The sequence below is a fragment of the Octodon degus genome, unplaced genomic scaffold, assembly GCF_000260255.1.
Source record: "Octodon degus isolate 3935 unplaced genomic scaffold, OctDeg1.0 scaffold00022, whole genome shotgun sequence".
In the NCBI taxonomy this organism is placed as follows: Eukaryota; Metazoa; Chordata; class Mammalia; order Rodentia; family Octodontidae; genus Octodon; species Octodon degus.
In genome coordinates, this window is record NW_004524598.1 from 21,409,232 (window position 1) to 21,427,925 (window position 18,694).

The 18,694-nt window shown below is 47.3% G+C and overlaps 1 protein-coding gene across 1 annotated transcript in view; it reads right to left on the minus strand.

Annotated features, from left to right (window-relative positions):
• Window positions 1–18,694, minus strand: part of Pkhd1 (PKHD1, fibrocystin/polyductin) — a 503,959-nt gene that overhangs the window by 323,151 nt on the left and 162,114 nt on the right. The window contains 1 exon segment of the mRNA XM_023712007.1: window positions 8,131–8,343. Within this exon segment, the coding sequence (XP_023567775.1) occupies window positions 8,131–8,343 (213 nt within the window).

The window sequence follows — 18,694 nt, forward strand, 5'->3', positions numbered from 1 at the left end:
CCCCATTTCTGCCTCTACAGGAGCAGAGTTGGACTGAAAAAGAAGCCAACTCGGGAAGAGCACAGCCCAGAGCTCGAGGGAAGCAAAGCCCTAACGGCGGCGGCGCAGCACCTGGACGCAGCTGTGCCTCCAGGTTTTGCAGTTCTGCGAGGCAATCAGCGCCCTTATTTTTTGTTTGAATTGGATTTTCTGTCACTTGCAACCAAAATGACCTACCTGATGCCAGCACTTTCAAGTATATATAGAAACTTGAAGTACTCTGCAATGTGTTTCTAAGTGGAGTTCCTGCTGTACTTGGATTATTGAATAGCTAGAACTCATTTCTAATTAGCAATATACATTTGCATGTAAACACTTAAAATTAAAGACCTTAAAAACAGCATGTTCACTTAGATGAGTTTAAACAAGGCCCTCAAAGATTGGCTGCTACTCTTATTCTAAGGGACCTTTTCCCAGAGATTCCCCCAAGGCCACTCTTTCCCAATCAAATCTTAACATCTATCCCTTGGCCATTAACCCGGCACGGTGGGACTGTGGAACTTCTGAGGCATCATCGGCTAGAACACAAGAAAAATCCTTCATATGAGCAAAGCTGGGCAAGTTTGGAAGGCACGCGGCTAAGAAGCAAGGAGCTGCTTTTAAATCTTTCTCGCCCTCCGTTCTTCCCCTCTCTAATCTTTCATTCCCAGCCATAAATAAAAACAAAACAGAAATACAGCACAAAAAAAAAAAATAGTCCAACAAAACGAGATGTCTCCCCTCACCACCAACCTCCCTTCCTGGGCCCTCACGCAGACGTAGCAGGAAGTGAGGAGAACTGCTGCGTGCAAGGAGCCAAGCAGGACGACAGCAGGGGCAAAGAGACGCCAAGCGCCCCGTCTTGGAAGGCAGCCATGAGACTCTGGGGAGCACGGCCTCCCTGGAGCTCATCAAAAGGAAGCTGATGTACCACCGCATCTTAGCCACTTCGGAAGCAAGCCCCCCCCCCAGGCTACGTGGGTGCCAAAAAGAGGAGAAGCCAGAGCAAGCTGGCTCCTAGAGAGGGAGACCTGAAGGTACTTCTCACGTGAGCAGAGAAAGGGCTTCGCGTGTGTGGTCACAGAGCTGCTATAAGAAGAGGACATGGGCTTCTCGCTTCTGGATTGGATGCTTTAATACTTACCTAGGAGCCGTGCTTCTCTGAGCAGGGGAAAGAATTTCACAGAGCTCCCCCCTGGGAAAGCGCAGTGCAACAGCCTCCTATAAGGCCGCAGGTGTCCCGTGCAGGCGTCCAAAGAGAAAGCACCAGCAGTCGGCCAACATTACACAGAGAGCAGCAGTACCCACCGGAGGCCCAGCCAGGGGCGAGCTTGTGTAGCTTCTTGCCTGACCTCTTCCCGCTCCTGGACTCTGAGAGAATATGACATGGGAAGGACAGGAGAAAAAATGAAAGAGCAGAAGTCTCACCTCGAGCGCCCCAAGCCAGTGAGATGGGAGTGCTAAATTACGAAGAGGCAGCAGTGTTAAAATAGATTAAATACAAATGTGCTTTTAAATATGTGACGTTAACTAGGAAGCCATGCAAGGCCTTTTGTCAAAGGACTGGCGGAAAGAGCCACTGGAGTAGGACGAAGACAGTGAGCACAGGAAGAGGCTTGCTCTCCCTAGCATGTCGGCAGAGCCCCGCAGCAGATTCACACAAGCACCAGAGCATTCCCGTGAAACACCAGGCAGCGCTGCTGATAAACGCCGCCGGGGCACAGCAGGCCCTCTTCAGCACCAAGCTAAGCGACCTGAGACTGCTGACAGGAAGGATAAAAACTGCAGCACAGAGAGCCAGAGAGACAGCACAGCAGACTCAGCGCCCGCTTTGGCAAGCACGGGGGTCAGTGTTCGATCCCTGGTCCCGCGTGCTGTGTCAGCCCCGCCCCCTGGGTGCGCTGAGCCAGCAGCCAAGTCCACGCGGGGTGACACCTGCCTGTGATCCCAGCGCTGGGGAGGCTGAAAACAAAAGGATCACTATGATCCAAGCTGTGTAGTGAGGCCCTGCACCAAATACAAGAATGAAAATAAAAATTTAATATATACTAGAAAATTATATTCGAAAAGACCCTCAGGGAAACAAAGCTGCTAAAATTCTGGGAAATATTGACATTTTAAATAGAATCAGAGCAAAATTTCAGCAATTTTTAAATCTCTTTGTTTGGCTACTTGGTAGGACCCTTCTACATTCTAATCTCTGTACTTAGAATGTAATGGGTATTTATATTTGTCTGTCCCCGCACACCTGCTTTGTTCAGCCCAAATGGCCAATTATTTCAATTTCAATTCAATCAGAATACATACTTTTTTCATAATTTTATTGAGAAACAAATAGCAATGAGACAGTTTCAAGCAGAATACACACTGATTCTGTGCAACACTAGGTGTTGCACCATATTTGAATGTTCTGGCATCTTAGTTTGCATCAGCTGAGAATAGGAAAGGAGTGAAAAAGGTGACTCGCGTGGGGAAAATCACAACCTTCTGTCCCCCAGAGCCACGCAGCTCTTAAGCCTCTAGGTAAATCAGCAGTCTTTGGGAGGTGCATTGTCTTTTAAAAGAGCAAAGATCTGTTTTCCCTGGTGGCAGACAGAAGACTACCTGGTGAAACTTGGCAGCGCCAGGAGACACACAGAAGTCCAGGAGGAGGAGGGGGAGGGGGAGGGGGAGGAAGAGGAGGAGGGCGTTGCTGACATCCCGTGCAGAGATAGGTGCAGGGAAGAGCGAGTGCTACGCATTTGGAGTGCTGGAGGCTCTTAGGTCCACAGACATGAGCCTCCATGTCCATCCCAGGGCTTGTTTACAAAACTTCATACATCCATTAATTTATTTTGTCTCAGTTTGTTTCCACTGGGCTTTCTGTCCCTGAAAACTGGACTACTTCAGAGTAATAAAGCTACATACAAAAAAATGCAACATCACAGCTATAGTTTAGATTCTAACTCGAGAGAATGGAAGACATGAGAAAAATCCTGTTCAAGAAGAAATAAGGAAGGAGTAGAGAGAGAGAGAGAGATTCTGTGGACACACAGGAGACAGCCTGGGACGGATGGATCAGATGGCAAAAGAACAGAGATCTAAAAGGTATGGTACTGATAGACACATTTTTGAAATGAAAATAGGCTCCAGAAAGTGTCATCTTACACCAGGGGACAGATGCTACAGAAAATGTCTGAGTTTAATCAGTCTTGGGTAACTAAGGAATCATGCACAGCAAGGCCTCGGGCTCCTCTAAGGAATCTGTGCACCACAAATGGGAGGCTGGCCTGCCAGAGCACTTTGTAAACACAATTTTAATAGCAGAGCTCTTTGATTCTAATAAAATATTATTTTGAAGGCAGATACACAATGAAGAACAAAATGGTGAATTAATTATTGGAAGAGCTCAAGCCTGTATTGTTTAACCTCCCAAATGCTTCGCTGTTTGCAAAACCCTGAAGCCCCCCCATCTCCCCCCTCAGGACCCATTGAGATTTTGCATAGCACAAAGTAAAAACCACTGCCCAGGAGCAGACTTCCATGCAGCCTACTCCACGCACACTACACCAGGCTTAAACACAGCGCAGTACTCCTTAGAAACAGCAATGCAAAGCTTAGCCCAGTGCTCATAGAAAGCATGGAATTGAAGTATGGATACTACACACGTACTGAGGGAAAATAACCCACATAAAAACTTGCTTATCAGTTCCTCCTTATTCATCCCAACTAGCAATCACACTAGTGTTTTCCCTCATCGTATCCCACGTCGTAGTTTTCCTCAGAAATTTCCATGGATATTTAATGCCTGCATCTTGTAGTTTCTTCAAAAGGACAAAGAAGTCCAGTCAAGGCCAAAAGACTGCTATTTTCCTAAGAAACTGTCAGCCAAATTTCTCAGGGAGGAACTGGAAATGAAATGAGAGACATTGATAAATTTCCCTGCTGAACAATCAATAAAAGCCCCACCGTCCTGCTCAGACTCCCACTGTGGAAGCAAGAGCCATAATTACATTGTCAAAAATTCAAGTTGCCCCAGCTGACAGCGGCCCCCTTGGAAAGTGACAAATGATTGACACCCAGTTCATGTTGGCGAAGCTAGATTGGCAGAAGGGGTGGCCAAGGCAAAAAGCAAGGGTGAAATTTCCTTATTGATTTCATCCGCCCAAACCCCAGACCTCCTTAGGAGAAATCTGGAGGCCCTTTGGTCACATTAACACGTCAAAGTAAGCAGGTGACAGGACGTACTAAACAATCTGAACTCCTCCTGAAATTTAGCATGTGCCCTGCTGGGATCCACTATCAGACAAAGAAAGTGTGGGGGGTGGGGCATGTGTGTGTGAGTCTGTGTGCAGGGGTGTGTGTGTGTGTGTGTGTGTGTGTGTGTGCAGGTGTGTGTGTGCAGGTGTGTGCACATGAGTACATGAATGTATGAGTTTTTCTGCAATAAAAGAAAGACATAAACCCACCTTCAATTCCAGCTTTCCTGGAATTGACAGCAGAGCAACAAACCTTGTCTGTTGTTTGCTTAGTGTTTTGTTGTTGTTGTTATTATTGTTTTGTTTTGTTTTGTTTTTATTTGTAGGGAAGGGTCTACAGGGTGATCAGGGTCTCACTACTAGATCTGACTCAGAGTGGTCCGCCTGTTTACAGCCTGGGATTACAGGCTCGCGCCACCACACCCAGCCTCAATTGCCTTGTCAATGAGCCCAGGGGGCGGGGCTGGCATAGCAGGAGCTTAGTGCTTTTAATTGATGATAAAATCAGCTAGAGCAGAAGAGTTACAAAGGTAGTGATGAAGAGCAGGGAAAAAGGAAGGGGGGAGGACAGGCTTGCCGACATGAAGACCCACTCAGCGATTCTCCCCTTTTGAGGGCAGTGGCCTGCTCCTGACTGCACTGGGGCCCAGGAGGTGGTTCTTAAAAGCTTGCCTGGATCTACGCCCAGGAGCAGAGGTTGCCCTGAGATGGGAGCACTGTGCCTCAGAGATAGAATCTCGGGTATCTGCTGGCTGTGGGAACAGAACAGCAAGCGCCTGAGAGTGTCGCTGCCTGGTTGTCTCCCAGGCTAAGTCCTCTCTCGCATTGTTGGAGAGAGACAGGCATGTAAAGTAACAGAAAAATCCTTAGGCCAAATGGAAAAAGCCTCTGCCCCCTCTTTATCCTTTTTAAAATGTCCTGGCCATAAGAAGAATGAGGTTATTGGTACTGGATACTTAATTGCTTTGGAAAAGAATAAGATCAAATTTGCAAGAACCACTGATAGTTGAGTCACCCTGTGTTAGAAGCAGGGAAGCACATGCGGAACTGGGAGTAGGAAGGGATGATGCGTGCGCTGGGTTCAGAGAACGTTTGCCCACAGTCATAGCTGATACGCAGCCGCAGTGGACTGATTTCTGACTCCTCAGCAGCCAGCCACTGAAGTTAGCATGCAAGATGCTGCTGGGGTCCAATCACAGAGGAAAGGCTCGCTCTCAAGCCCCCTGAGGCAGAATCTGGAGGCGAGACCCCAAAACCGAGATGCATAAGCTCTCCTCAGAAGAGCCCCTGTGCGACACAACAGCAGATCTCCACAGGACAGCACCCGGGGGATGAGTCAGTGCTGGCCATTGGGGCTTTCTGGTGCAAGGCAGGGAATCAAGCTACTCACAGCTTTGTGTACTTGACAGCTGCAGAAAATTAGTTTTTCTCTAACGCCTTGGTGTCATCAGACCCACCTTTGGCCCTGGGAAAAGGCCAGCAAAATTACGTAACGATTTTGAGCATGATGTACCATCGTGCCAGAGGGGAAATCTGTTGGAGACCTCAGGTGCTGAGGGCCAGCGGAGCAGGATTGATGAGCCACACGAGTGCCTGCGGGTCGCCGACAGATACCTCGGGACAGGATCCCTCGCACCCCAATGCTAAGCTGTCTCCTACATCGCATCTCCTTCCAGCGACTTGGACTGTGCAGCGCCGCTCTCAGAAAGGAAAGAGCCTGGTGCTGCCTGCGCTCCACATGTGTCCTGCGGGACACAAGAGATCCTTGCCCCTCCCACGTGAGAAAGGGCTCGGGGAATGGGTTACACAGCTGTGCATGGCAGCTCTGAAAACTCAGAGGAGAATACGACGGGCAGGAGAGAAAAGAGGAAGAGGAAAGACAGCAGAGAAGAAATGGAAAGTGAGAGAGGAAAGAGAAGGTGGAAAGGAGGATGCAGAGGAAAGGCGGCCTCACGCTGTGTTTACAACCCCGACAGCCGAAGCAGTAGCCTTTTTCAACAATCAAAATTCTCAACACATATTCAAGGTATCCATTGTGCTTTAATTGCCCCTATTGACTATAAACGACGGCACTATAAATTTTCTTAAAACAAAGGACAAGGTTTATTTAAAACACAGGTATATAAGTATAGACTCGTGTGCTCTTTAATCTCTCATAACTTGAACATGAGCAAGTTATTCTGTTGGAATGCAAAAGGCAGAGTAAAAAAGTTAGGACCGTTTTCACTCATCTGAGTTCCAATTTCTCGCAGGAGTTGTACCACTAGCGTTGTGCAGGGCGATGGGTCTTGGATCTGAAGACTCTCGGGGTTGTTTGGATGATCAAGAGCCTGGCTTAAAAGCCTGTGCTGTGCCCTTTGGTTCTGCAGTGGTCTGCATCCCCGTGGGGCAAACAGCAGCACTGTGGTTTGATGTCTTAAGTGAACATCAGTCTAGAGTGCACATCAAGGACCACGGCCACTCAGGGATGCACGGGACATGCTTGTGGGTTGTGGCCCACAGGAGCAGGCACATCCAGCTGACCAAGGTAAGTGTACAGCACACCCCTCAGGAAGGAGAACAAGAGAATCAACAGAGTAGGCTGTTCAGTTTCTGCCCCCAGTATTTGCTGGTATTTAAACATTAAAACTTTCATCTTTATTGTTCAACTTAATTAATACCTGAGGAAAAGATCTTGCTTCCTTTTATAATAAAAAAAAAAAAAGAGCCCAGAGAGCATATTTGGGTAAACAATGACTGAGACCCACAGCTCACTGTAGCCGGAGCCTGGACAGAGACAAGTGTCAGCCCCCTTCGCACACACCTACAACAATCATGCTGGGGCAGGTGGGATTTTTGTCATGCTACAGAGAGGCCAATATGGAAAATGTGGTGTCCCCCTCTGAGGCCACACTGGAGCCCATACTTTTGATCTTCCTTGGCACACCCTACCCCACCAAACATAGACAAGTACCCACTGAAATGCATGTAACACTCGTAACTTTTATCTTATATTTTCCAGCTGGTGTTAACAATCACCCTGGCACACAGAGGAATTTCCTGAAGATTAAGGACAAGAGGTCAATTTTGCAACAGAGAATTAGGTGATCAGAAGGCAAATAAATATGGGGCAGGAACACAGGGCAGCCTCCTCCCAGTTCTCTTCTAGCAACCCCCAAACATCCCACCCACTGGCGTGCGGACTCTGAGTCCAGCCGGGATGCAGCGCAGTGATGGGGGAGGCAGAGGCTCGGCGAACACCACAGTAAGTTGTCCTTGTCCAGTTCCTAACGCCAGACAGTACACAGAGGGATGCTTCCAGGGCTGCTAAGTAATTATCTCAGCTTTTGCCCAGCTATGCTGCAACTGCAAATGTAAATCTCACGGGTTTACCACAAAAAATGTTTCAGTCCTTTCCTCACAAGCCAGCCATCCTCAGCCCTGCCACAGGCTGTCTTCACTCAGTTTCCCATGTTGAAGGAACCGCCCTGACCAGGGACAGGCTACTCTCAAGAGGAAAGAAGGAGCAAACTGGCTGAAGCAGCACAATGACTTAACACGTCTGCAGCCCGTGCAGTCAGTCCCTTGTGCTCACAGGTCAGTGAGCAAAGTAAGTTCTCAGTGGAGCCCACTCTCAATGGGAAGGGCAGTGTGCCCACCGCGGAGAGAATGAGTACCTGGCCACGGGCAAAGCTGGTCCTCTCACAGGAAGAGGAGCAAACGATTGGGGCACTGTGGTAACTTTGTTGTGAAGAAAGTCACAGCATGCTCTAATTGACCTGTTGCCTCAGCAACTAATAGCCAGGTTTTCTAAATAGCTTTATCAATTGCCCTTGCTCAGGTATTTGCTAGATGCAGCCCTGATTCATTTCCTCTGCTCAGCTGCTCAACTCACCGTGCAGGGAAAGGGTTCCATTCCGCACAGCCAGGAACTTGACACCGTAGGGAAAGAAGGGAGTGGAGTGGCAGCTCCCATAGAGCGTGATCTGCGCTTTGCCTTGGAAGGGCTTGTCCCTCAATCCAATCCGGAGCTCTCCGCCGTCAGAAACAAGGATGGAGTGGGCCCGGAGCTCCACAGGTCCCGGCCCCATGAAAATCACCTTGCCTCCTAATGGACAAAGACAACAAGGTCAGTGTGTAGAAGAATGGGGCCCTCGGTTTCAGCATCATGACAGTGCCAGTGACTGAGGGAACCTCTTTCATTTAGGTACTTCTTCTGGCATTTAGACTTATCTTGCACACTTTTCTAGAAGCAAAACTAGATCTCCAAGACGCCTGGGGGAGAATCCAGTTGGGGTTAGATAATATTCACTGCTGCTTTGTTTGTAGTATTTTTGTGAGAATAGTCTACATAACTAGCGATTTAGAACTGGTCAAATAATGGGTGGAAGGCTACTAACTTCACCATTTAGCCCAAGACAAAAGCAGTTTGTAAAATTCAACTTAAAGGAACAGAAAAAGGACATTAAAACTATGGATAGAAGGAAATGTTCCCAAGCTATAAGAACCATGACAATTTAAAGAAAAGTCCTAGAAAACGAGGGCTCACATCATGGCGCCGGTAACATATTGGCTGGCCATCACCCAGCGCCTTTCTTTTGGCCATAGACTCTTAACTCCCTGGAGAGCGCTTCCTTGCTAGAAGTGGACAGCCAATCAAGACAGCTTGTCAGACCAGAGCCTGACTCACACACTAGTGCTTCAAAAGGAATCCAGGGCAGATAGAAGGGCAGGAGACGCTCTGATCTGGCGGTGGCTTCCAATAACCCTGGAGTTCCTGCTTCTCAGTACCTGGCCTACCCAAGTCTCTCATCTCTGTGCCTGGGTTTCTATTTATTTCTGTCCTTAATTTCCATTGATTCAATAAGCTACCCAATACATTCTCAATAAACTTCCTATTTTCAAGAATTGATAATTTCTATCATTTACAACTAAATACCTTGGCACACTCAGATTCTATTCCGCTCTAACGTCCAATTTTTTGTAACACGGGAACATAACTGTAATAAAAAAATTTTATGTTGCAAGAGTAATAAAATGTTAAAAGAATACCTTCGTCTTTATTATATGTTTGTTTAGAAGAATTTAGAGTGTGTACGAGTTTTCTCACAGAAGCCCTGTACTCGGGCTGAGCTGCAAAATCTGTCTTCCTCCTCTGATTGGCTTGCGGACCTTCCACGCATGTCTTCTACCCTGTAAGGAGGTGCTCATGGAGTGGCGGCGGGTTGGGAACTCCAGCAGCCCTCTTTTCCAAGCCCTAGAGTAGTCTGTAGTTTCCCCGCAGCAGCAGTCCAAGTCCTTACACCCGGCCACAGAAGGCCTGCCGCGCCTCCGCGCACCCGCAGCACACCCGCCAAGCCGCACTCCGCTGCTCTCCAGGAGCCCCCTCCACCCATCCGCTCCGCTGCGCTGTGCGTGGGTTTGCCCCTCAGAACTCCCGTAGAAGCTCGTTCCTCTTACGTCAATCATTTAAGAAGGTGGAAACGTAATCCTATTACAGCCTTGAGAGATGGACCTTCGGGGCTGCATTATCAGGACAGGGAGACAAAGCACACAGGAGAGAATGTGCAGGGCCCCGGCCGACAAAGACGCATGGGGTGCCGCGCATGCGCTGGTGGCGCCCGGGGCGCTCCTCCGCCTGTACCGTGCTGCTTGCACTTCCAGCCTCCAGAATTGTGAGCCACAATAAACTTTGTTTTACAAAATAATCAACCTCCTATTTTATAAAGTTGATTAATACCTGCGCCAAGCACATGGACCTGCCTGTTTTTAAACAGCTCAAAAACCTGTAGCATGCTCTTCCTCTACCTAGACTGCTCTTGAGTCAGACAGCCATGGGTCTCGCCGCCCCTTATTTCTACCCATATGCGAACTGCCCACTGAGAGCTTCCCTCCCTCACGTATATACAGAGCGTTTCCTGGCCTCTTATCACACTCGTCTCTCCACGACACTTGCTCACAGATACATTCCATGTGTGCATGTTCAATTTTGGCTCTCCTCTAGAATGCATATTTAATGAACAACAATTTGTTCTCCTCTAAATTCCTTGCATCTAGAACAACTGGTAGCAATTGGTAAGTCAACAAACACCTGTATCCTCTAGAAAATCTGATGTCAAATTTCCTTACATACATACACAGACATATACCGTCTCTCTGATTTTCTCAGAAAAGATACGGTTAATGTAAAAAGCCACACGTTTTCTCAGTGAACTAAAAGTGGGCAAAGGATGTAAAGTGAACAATATTTCAGTGGCTCAAAAGGTAGATTCCACTGTGATTGGGAGGGTCTTCACGACAGGCCACTCCTGACCTGCTAAGTTTAGCCAAGAGTCTGATGTGCCCCATAGTTGGTTGGAATTGTTGTTGCTTTCCAAAGTGACACCTGGAAGTGGTGATACACACACTGGAGGAGAGAAGGAAGAGACGCCTTCGGTAGTTCCCATCCTGCCACAGAGATCATAATCAGAAGTGTCTGACCGAGAGTCCAAGATGGAGCCTACTTCTTCCCTGACTTTCTGTTCTAAAATTTCTCTGCAGTGTTCCTCGACTCCTCACCAAGCCTTCTAGTGCTCCTAATGCCCAAGCTGCACACCGTCAGCAGTAGTCACCCAGTATTTACTGGGTCAAAGTCCCTCGGGACTCCATTAAACCATAATTATAACGACGCACCCCATTTAGATATCTGCTTTTTCCCCTCCGTAAAATGTTCCTGGTAAGAGTTCCTTCCTCAGAGAATTGTGATGACACTAATTAAAACAACGCTTACGGGATGCCAGCCTAGGGTGTGACGCCCGCTGGAGAGGCCGCAGTGGCCTCCGCTGCTGTCACACTCGGCATCCGTCACAGTCTCCCCACCACCATGGAGGGGTCAGCGCTACTCTTGCCGCATCCCACTGGCACAACAGGTCATCCTCCCACACCTCAGTGTTGCTGGTTCTGACTTTCTTTTGAAGCACACACTAAAGCAACCATCAGGAAGCCAGGGATGCTCCTCTGGCACGCTGTGGACGCAACACCACAGCAGTGGTACTCTCCTCACCAGACACCCAAAGCCCACTCAAAATTTCAACTTTATTTTGCCCTTCCATTGCCACCGCCCCTAGAAATGGAGCAGGAAAGTGTATCAGTCCCACTATGAACAAGGAGAAAGACACATGCTGCAGCCCACATACTTGTTAACAAAGACTTTGCCACATTGCCCATCGCATGGATGTCCTAACTAATCACGTTCAGCTGATGGGCCGTAGGCTTCCATGGCATCCCCACCCTGGGACCTCGACGTCTGCATCTCTCAGGACGCCATGAGATGTGCATCGGACATGTGTAGCAAACAGAGCCTTGTTTTCCTGTCACCAACGCTTAGAATGGAGATTAAATAAGATGACAGGGAAAACCAGAGCGTGAGCATTGGCTCACTTCCCATGTGCTGGACCCTCCAGTACTTGTCTTAGATGACCTGGGGACCCGTCCCCTGAGGTCAGCACCCCATTCTGTATTTCACAGAGCAAAACCAGAACACAGAGGAGCACATACTCCTTCCTGTCCAGGAAGGGCGAGCCGGGTCGCAGAACCCAGGCCACCTGAGCGAAGGCTCACATTTATTTTATCCATTTCCACAACCCCTTCCTGGTAGCTTTCTTGTTAATTAGGGCTGTTTTCATAGTTACATCTAAGGAAAAACATGTGTCAACCTCAGTAAGTTTGCCTATGGCTTGTTTATGTGTGGTTTATTTTAATTGTCTTAATGGAGATATACCTCGCCTCATTCCAGAAAGGATCTAAAGCAGATTACAAGGATTAGTGTATAAATATATAAACCTGGGTTTCGGCCCTTGTGCTATTAAGCAAAATATTAAATACACTAAGACAAATTGGTAAAAAATTGGACACACCACTTACTGACAGGAACAGTGATGCTGATGAAGGACAAAAAGTAGTTCGGCCCATGGAAAATGAGTGATTTGTGTTGTCAAGGATGCCATAAACCAGGCCGACTAATATGGTCATCATTAACCACTGCAAATACGCGTCCCCCCTTCACTCCATCAGTGGACAATACACATAGGCCGAGGTACAGTGCAAGGGGGACGAGGAAGCTGCTACTTTGGCCTAAAACAATTTTCACTGACAATACAAGCGAAAGCTTCTCTGTGTGAGAGATTGTAGAACTCTTTGCTCAATCTCTGGGGGAAAGCTTCAAGATGTCTATCCTAACACTTTATTAGTTTAAAACAAATATACATGGGCTGCTGCACAGGACAGTTACTCAAATAAAGGAGGACCATCCATGGCCTTTATTTTTCCACTTTCTAGAGCTTGAACCATTTCTGAAAACTAAAATAAAGACCAGGAATAAAATCAGCTTTTGGCTCTGACCCTTAAATTGCTTGTTATGAGTTTCATGAAAGCTAACTACATCCCACAAGTGACCCTGGGTAATTTTATAAAAACCAATCAACCATCATTATTGTTACTTCCCCTCTAAAATAAATAAATGAACATAACTTTTTATATGTAATCACTTCTTCCCATTAAACATCTCTTTCATTTCTTTTCAAGGGAAGTAAAAGAGACTTTTAGCAGCTAGCTGGTGCTTGCAACATCCATGAAGAGCTGCTTTTGGCTAACCCTCCAATTAGCTGTGCTCTGCAATGACCACAAAATAATTTGTTATGTTTCTTAAGAAAACAAACACAGAGTTCTATTTTTCATTTACATGAAAAAAAAAAACAGAGCATATTTTACCATGCAATAACACCCCTCAGAAGATCCGCCTGCCCCTGACGGCCTCAGCTCTTTCAATCTACTGCTCTGAATCCTTCCTAGTCCATCCTTAGCCTGACTTTTCCACAAAAACTGTTTCTGGTAAAATCACACATAGCAGCCACATGAGTGAGTCCACGTTTTGCGTGGCCACCACGACATTTGGCTACTGTTTTCCTGAAACCCCTTCACCTTCCCTGCCCAGCACTCAGTCATCCTGGGCTGTGTCCTGCCTTCCAGGGGGTTTCTCCAATCACCCCTACCACGTGCCCTTGCTGTGTCTGTAGACAAGGCCCTCTGCCCACTGTCTATCACTCTGCACCTGCTTCTCCTATCTTCCTCGAGATTTTTAAACACAATCATCTGTAATTGCTGATGAATCTCAAATGTGTACCTTGAAGCCTGACCTCTGGCCTCAGCCTGAGATTTCCATGCCAACTGCAGGGTCAGCCTTCTGTGTGGTTCTCTCATGAGCTTCTGAACAAAGGTTCAGCTGCCACACAGGTTGATGACACCATTCTTGGAGTCCTTCTCATCCCAGGAATGGTGAACTGCGCCCTTCCAGTTGCTCAGACGCAAAGCAGTGGAGTCAGCTTCACTCGCAGCCTCCAGCCAATCCATCAGAAAGCTTCATGTATTCTTCCTTCAAAATACCCCTATGACCCAACTGCCCTTCACACCCTCCCTGTGTACTGTGGGCTTTCAATTCCTCTCGCCTGAGCCCTGGGCTATCAGAACTGCCTCCGAACGGGGCTCCCAGTTCCTGCCCTTGCCTGACCTCAGGCTCAGCTCTTCAAACAGCACCCAGTGTTGTTGCTTTTCCTTTGAGAATAAACCAAGCCTGACCATCCCTCTGTTCAAATCCCTCCCGTGGCTGCTGCAGTTCAGTGTAAAAGCCTGCCGAACCCTTCGGGGTGGCGCTGCTCAGGCACCCTCTGTCTCCCTGCAGGTAGCTCCCCACACTCCCGCCATGCTGACACTCTTTCCTCCCCCTACTTGGCAGCTTTGCGCTCGCTTTGCGAATCCTCCCAGCTCCTCCCCCACGTGTGCTCTCTCCCTTCCTCTCACCATATCTTGTTCTGTAATACTAAGCACAATATCCAACAAAAAATATCACTCATTTGCTTACTGTTTCCCTTAGAGAAATAAACTCTAAGGAGCAAGATTTTGGATCTACTTTGTTCTCAGTAATGCTCTGTGGCCCTAGACCAGCGCCTGGCAGATGGGATACTCAGTAACACCAAGTACGTGACAAGAGTTAAAGCTATGGATGCAACCAAGTTCTCGCAAAGAGAACAGGTAGGCTGGGAACACAAGAGAGGAAAAACACTACCACACATGCACACCTAGATTGGAGTGAAAAGAACCCAAGGATGCTTCCTGAAGAAGTCTCAGCAGGTTTTAGAAGATGTAAGAGTTCTAAAGAGGGTAATAAGGGTGTCCTAGCCTTAAGGTCATGTCAAGGACTATTGAGGCCTCAGAGCCAATGGGCCTGATGGGTCATAAGTGAATCCAGGAAGACTGATCCTATGTGTAAGCAGAGGGAAGACGAGGGGTTGGACAAGACCTCCCAGGGCTCCGAGGACCACAGCTGGCTAATGCGATTCACAAAACTAGACAAAGTATTTGCTCAAAGCTTTGACTATCCACATTTTAAGATATATACTACCTAATTTCCTTACCTACACTGGCTAATTCATTCAGCTTTTTCCCTTGAAAATTCCAGCAGCCAGTAGCTCATTACTTTTCCATCATAGTCAATAGTTACGAGCATGTGGAATCACCTGCCCCCAGAGGGCTATAGCTGATCCTGCATTCAGGATGGAGAGACAGCGACCTGCCTCAATGTGGAGAGCTAGCTGAATGACTTGGGTGGACTTGGGGCACACTGCCGCCCCTGCCCACTCCTCTACTGTTCTGCTTGAGGGGTGGGAGTAGGAGAGGGGAGAGGGAAAGGGGAAGGTTATCCAGATTTAGGGAAGGCGGCCACAGCCTGCAGCCTGCATTCTGATGGGGTGCAAGGTCTCCTTTGTTGGCAAGATCAGGATTAGACTTGCACCCGATTCGCTGGAGCACAGCCTCAGAAGCCTCCGAGGTGGGCTTGTCCCTGGCCACAGAGGCGGAAAATCAATTTGGCTGGCAAACGAGGGCCCCCAAGAGCTCTGTCCACGCTCCATAATCCTATCCACCAGCAGTTCTGGAAATAGATGCCCAAGCCCTTCCATGAGCATGGGGGATTCGAGGCGTAAATCAGGCCTTAAGGATTGGGGGCACAGGGAACGGTCGCTCTGCCCAGCTACTAATTAATCAAGCACGGCCACCTATCCCCGGCAACCTGGGGCAGAGCCGCACGCATGCAGGCCAAGGCTGCCACTGCTGGGTCTTCCATTTCTCTTTCATTTCAATTAAAATAGATATTGGATGAAGTTTTCCCCGCTAGCACATGCTGCTTATGCTTCCCCCTGTTCTTCCTTTAATTAAAAACATGCTTATTGCAGTACTTGCCAGAATCGCTTTAACGGTATTTTAATTGTAATGTCTCTGCCTGATTAAAAAAAGAAAATATGAACTAGAAAGTGTTGGCAAAACTGGTCTCAGGATGCAGGAAAAGAACAAAACGTGGCCCCAGAACGGAAGCCGCGCACTCACCCCTTAATCAGCCTAGTGCTGCACTCGAGTGGAGGAAAACGGACGTGCGCACATAGGCTTAGATGGGAGATAGACCGCTGACTCGGAGCCCCCGACAGCAGCTGCGAGAAGCAGTTCGCGGATTTCCCTGGCAGGAAGGAGAACAGCATCCGGCTGCAAGTGCCAAGCTCAGGCCAAGCCCTCCACACAGCCAGCCGAGCTTGTGCTGCTCTTCGCGTGGGGCAAACAGCCTTTGGGGCCGAGCAGCGGGGCCGGCCAATCGCCTTCCAGTTCTGACAGTCCTGCGGATCGTCTCATTATTTTAGGCCATTCTCAGATTTGAGCACACATCAGAATCACCTAGAAATCTGAAAGCACAGCAGAGGGGGGCGGGGAGGCCTACCCAAAGAGCTCCTTTGCTCCAGCGCCCAGGGCGCTGTGTTCAGGTTCCCCGGTTCCACTGTTGGCACTCTTGTGTATTAAGTGAATGTTGTGTGGACGCAGCGCCCACAGCCCTGTGGTGCTTGCTATCATCTAACACAGTTTGAGGCACTTGGAATCATAGATTAACTTCCTTCATTATTCCACCAACATTTAGGGTTACTATCCCATCCATCCATGGAGCACTAAAGTAAAAATGTTAAAAACAAACAAACAGGGGCTGGGAAGATAGCTCAGTGGGCTAAGCGCCTGCTGACAAGCTCAAGGACCTGAGTTCGGTCCCTGGTACCCTAGCGTGCCAAAACCAGGCATGGTGGTACCTGTGCGTAATCCCAGCGTTATAGAGGCTGAGCCAGGAGGATCACTACAAGTCCGAGCTGCGCAGTGAGACCCTGTACCAAATAAATAATTTTTTTAAAAAAGTCATTATTCCAAATTGTCACAGTGATGTGGAATTGTTCCAGGCAAAAAGATGAAGGTTACAATTCAGACGATTACTTTTTATACAAAATATAAATCTAAGTTCAGCTGATGACTGCTCTAACTCTGTGCTGATTGAAAGGATGTTTGTGGAAGGAAAATTACATAGAAATACTTTTAAAAGGTCCAACAACTATAAATGAATGCATTTGCCATTATAGCTGCTAACAATTATTAAACCAAACCTTAATTTTCTTTCTAACCCCAGAAAATCCTAATATTCTTTTATCGACAGAGCTTCCTGCTTGTATGTACTCAGGACCTTCAGCTATTCTACGGTTTTCTAAAATGCCATTTAATGCTATAGAGGAAAACTATTTCTACAGAGAAACCAAAAAAAGACCAAAAACTCCCGTTTTCTCCAACATCTGCACTAAACAGATAAAAATCTCCCTAGCTACCCAATTCATTCAGACAATGCCCTTGTTTCTCCTTACCAGCATTCCCCCAGCGTGGACCTGACTACACCTCTGGCCAGACTACAGTTGGGTAGACTTCTCTGTGGAGACTGTTTTCAGAAGGCTTCCAATAGAGCTGTTCTCTAAATACTATAAACACAATTTGACTATGACCAAATAACTAATACTATATTCTAATTCTAATATATCCTATTACTATATTCTTATAGTAATTTTTAAAAATGGGAATATCTCTTACCTACCGCTACCTGGCCCCACAGATAGTACATATGGCATGAGAAACGACAGGAGTGAGATGCTTCATCTCCAGTGTATGTTCATCTGCACAAGAATCTCAGATTTCCAGCTTCATTTCCCAGTCTGGGTAAGTAGGATCTAAGGACCATTAATCAACAAATGAGAAGGAAGGAGAGGCCAGGTCCTGAAGGACCCTGTAAGCCATGTTAAGTTTAGGCTGGAAGTTAAAGGCCAATCGAAAGCCTATGAACAGTTTAAGTAAGGGCGTTTACAACATTTATCTTGCATTACCAAAAATATTATACTTCTGTGCTAGGGAAAGACTGGTCCCTTTTGGCAGCTTTTTCATATTACAGTATTTAAGTTGTCAAGATGGAAAACTGTAAATTGTTAAATACCTACCTGTCTGTCTGTCTGTCTGCCTGTCCATGGAAGGCCTGGCCTCTCTCCCAGCAAGGGCTTATCTCTCACTTAAGGCCAATCAAGTGTGTCTGGGACTGTTCTCCAGAGTTAAATAATGGAAGACATTGTCTGGTTGGGGAAAATGAGGGGATACAGAACAAGTGTCCCCAATGTTAAAAAGCTTTTGTCTCTGATCTCCAGATATCCAAAGAGTAAATGAAATTGGTCCCTGTCTGGCCTACGCCACTAGCATTTGAGGGTACCAGGAAGGCTCTGATGATACAGAAATTCACAACTACCATTAATCTGCCTCTTTAGGTAAGAAACTCTTTCGCTGGTTTATTAAAGCAATGATCACTCAGCTGCCTCCTACATGCCTAGGGCAGGATTCTATGGGCCATACAAAGGCACGCAGAGGCAGTGTGGCTTCTGAATTCTTAGGCTTATAGCACTGACCTGCAGCATCTTTTCCCAAGGTAGAGGGAAGGGGAAAACATACTCCCGTTATATTCATGAAGAGATGAAGATGAAAGAAGATTAAATTCTTAGCCAATTAAAATTTTATCAATGATTCGCTTAGCTTTGGATACAGGCAAAGCCTCTTCTCAATAAAATAAGTAATGCCAACTTGTCGGCGAGAAAGTCCTGACAAAGAGAGAAATAGCAGGTAGAGGAGATGAGAACAGATTTCAAAACCAGTCAGTCTAGCCAGCGAGATAACTCAGTGGCGTAAGTGCCTGCCTGGCAAGTGAAAGGTCCTGAGTTCGGTCCCTGGTAACACACACACACACACACACACACACACACACACACACACACACAAGTTAGTGTAATTTTTGTGATGCTACCTCCTGCATAAAACCTCTCCTCTGGCTCTAAGGACCAGCCCCTCACTTAGGACCACATTTGAAACCCTAGGAAGAAAGTTTGCTAACTCCTCTGCAGCTCTTCCTCCACAGAGTGGCACACAGAAACTTGAGTGCCATTCATTAGAGGTTTCCGCACACCACTGTCCTACTACGAAGGAAGGGGCTCACCATCATTTTCATTTTGTACTTGAATTCAAACATCAGAGGCCCTGACCTC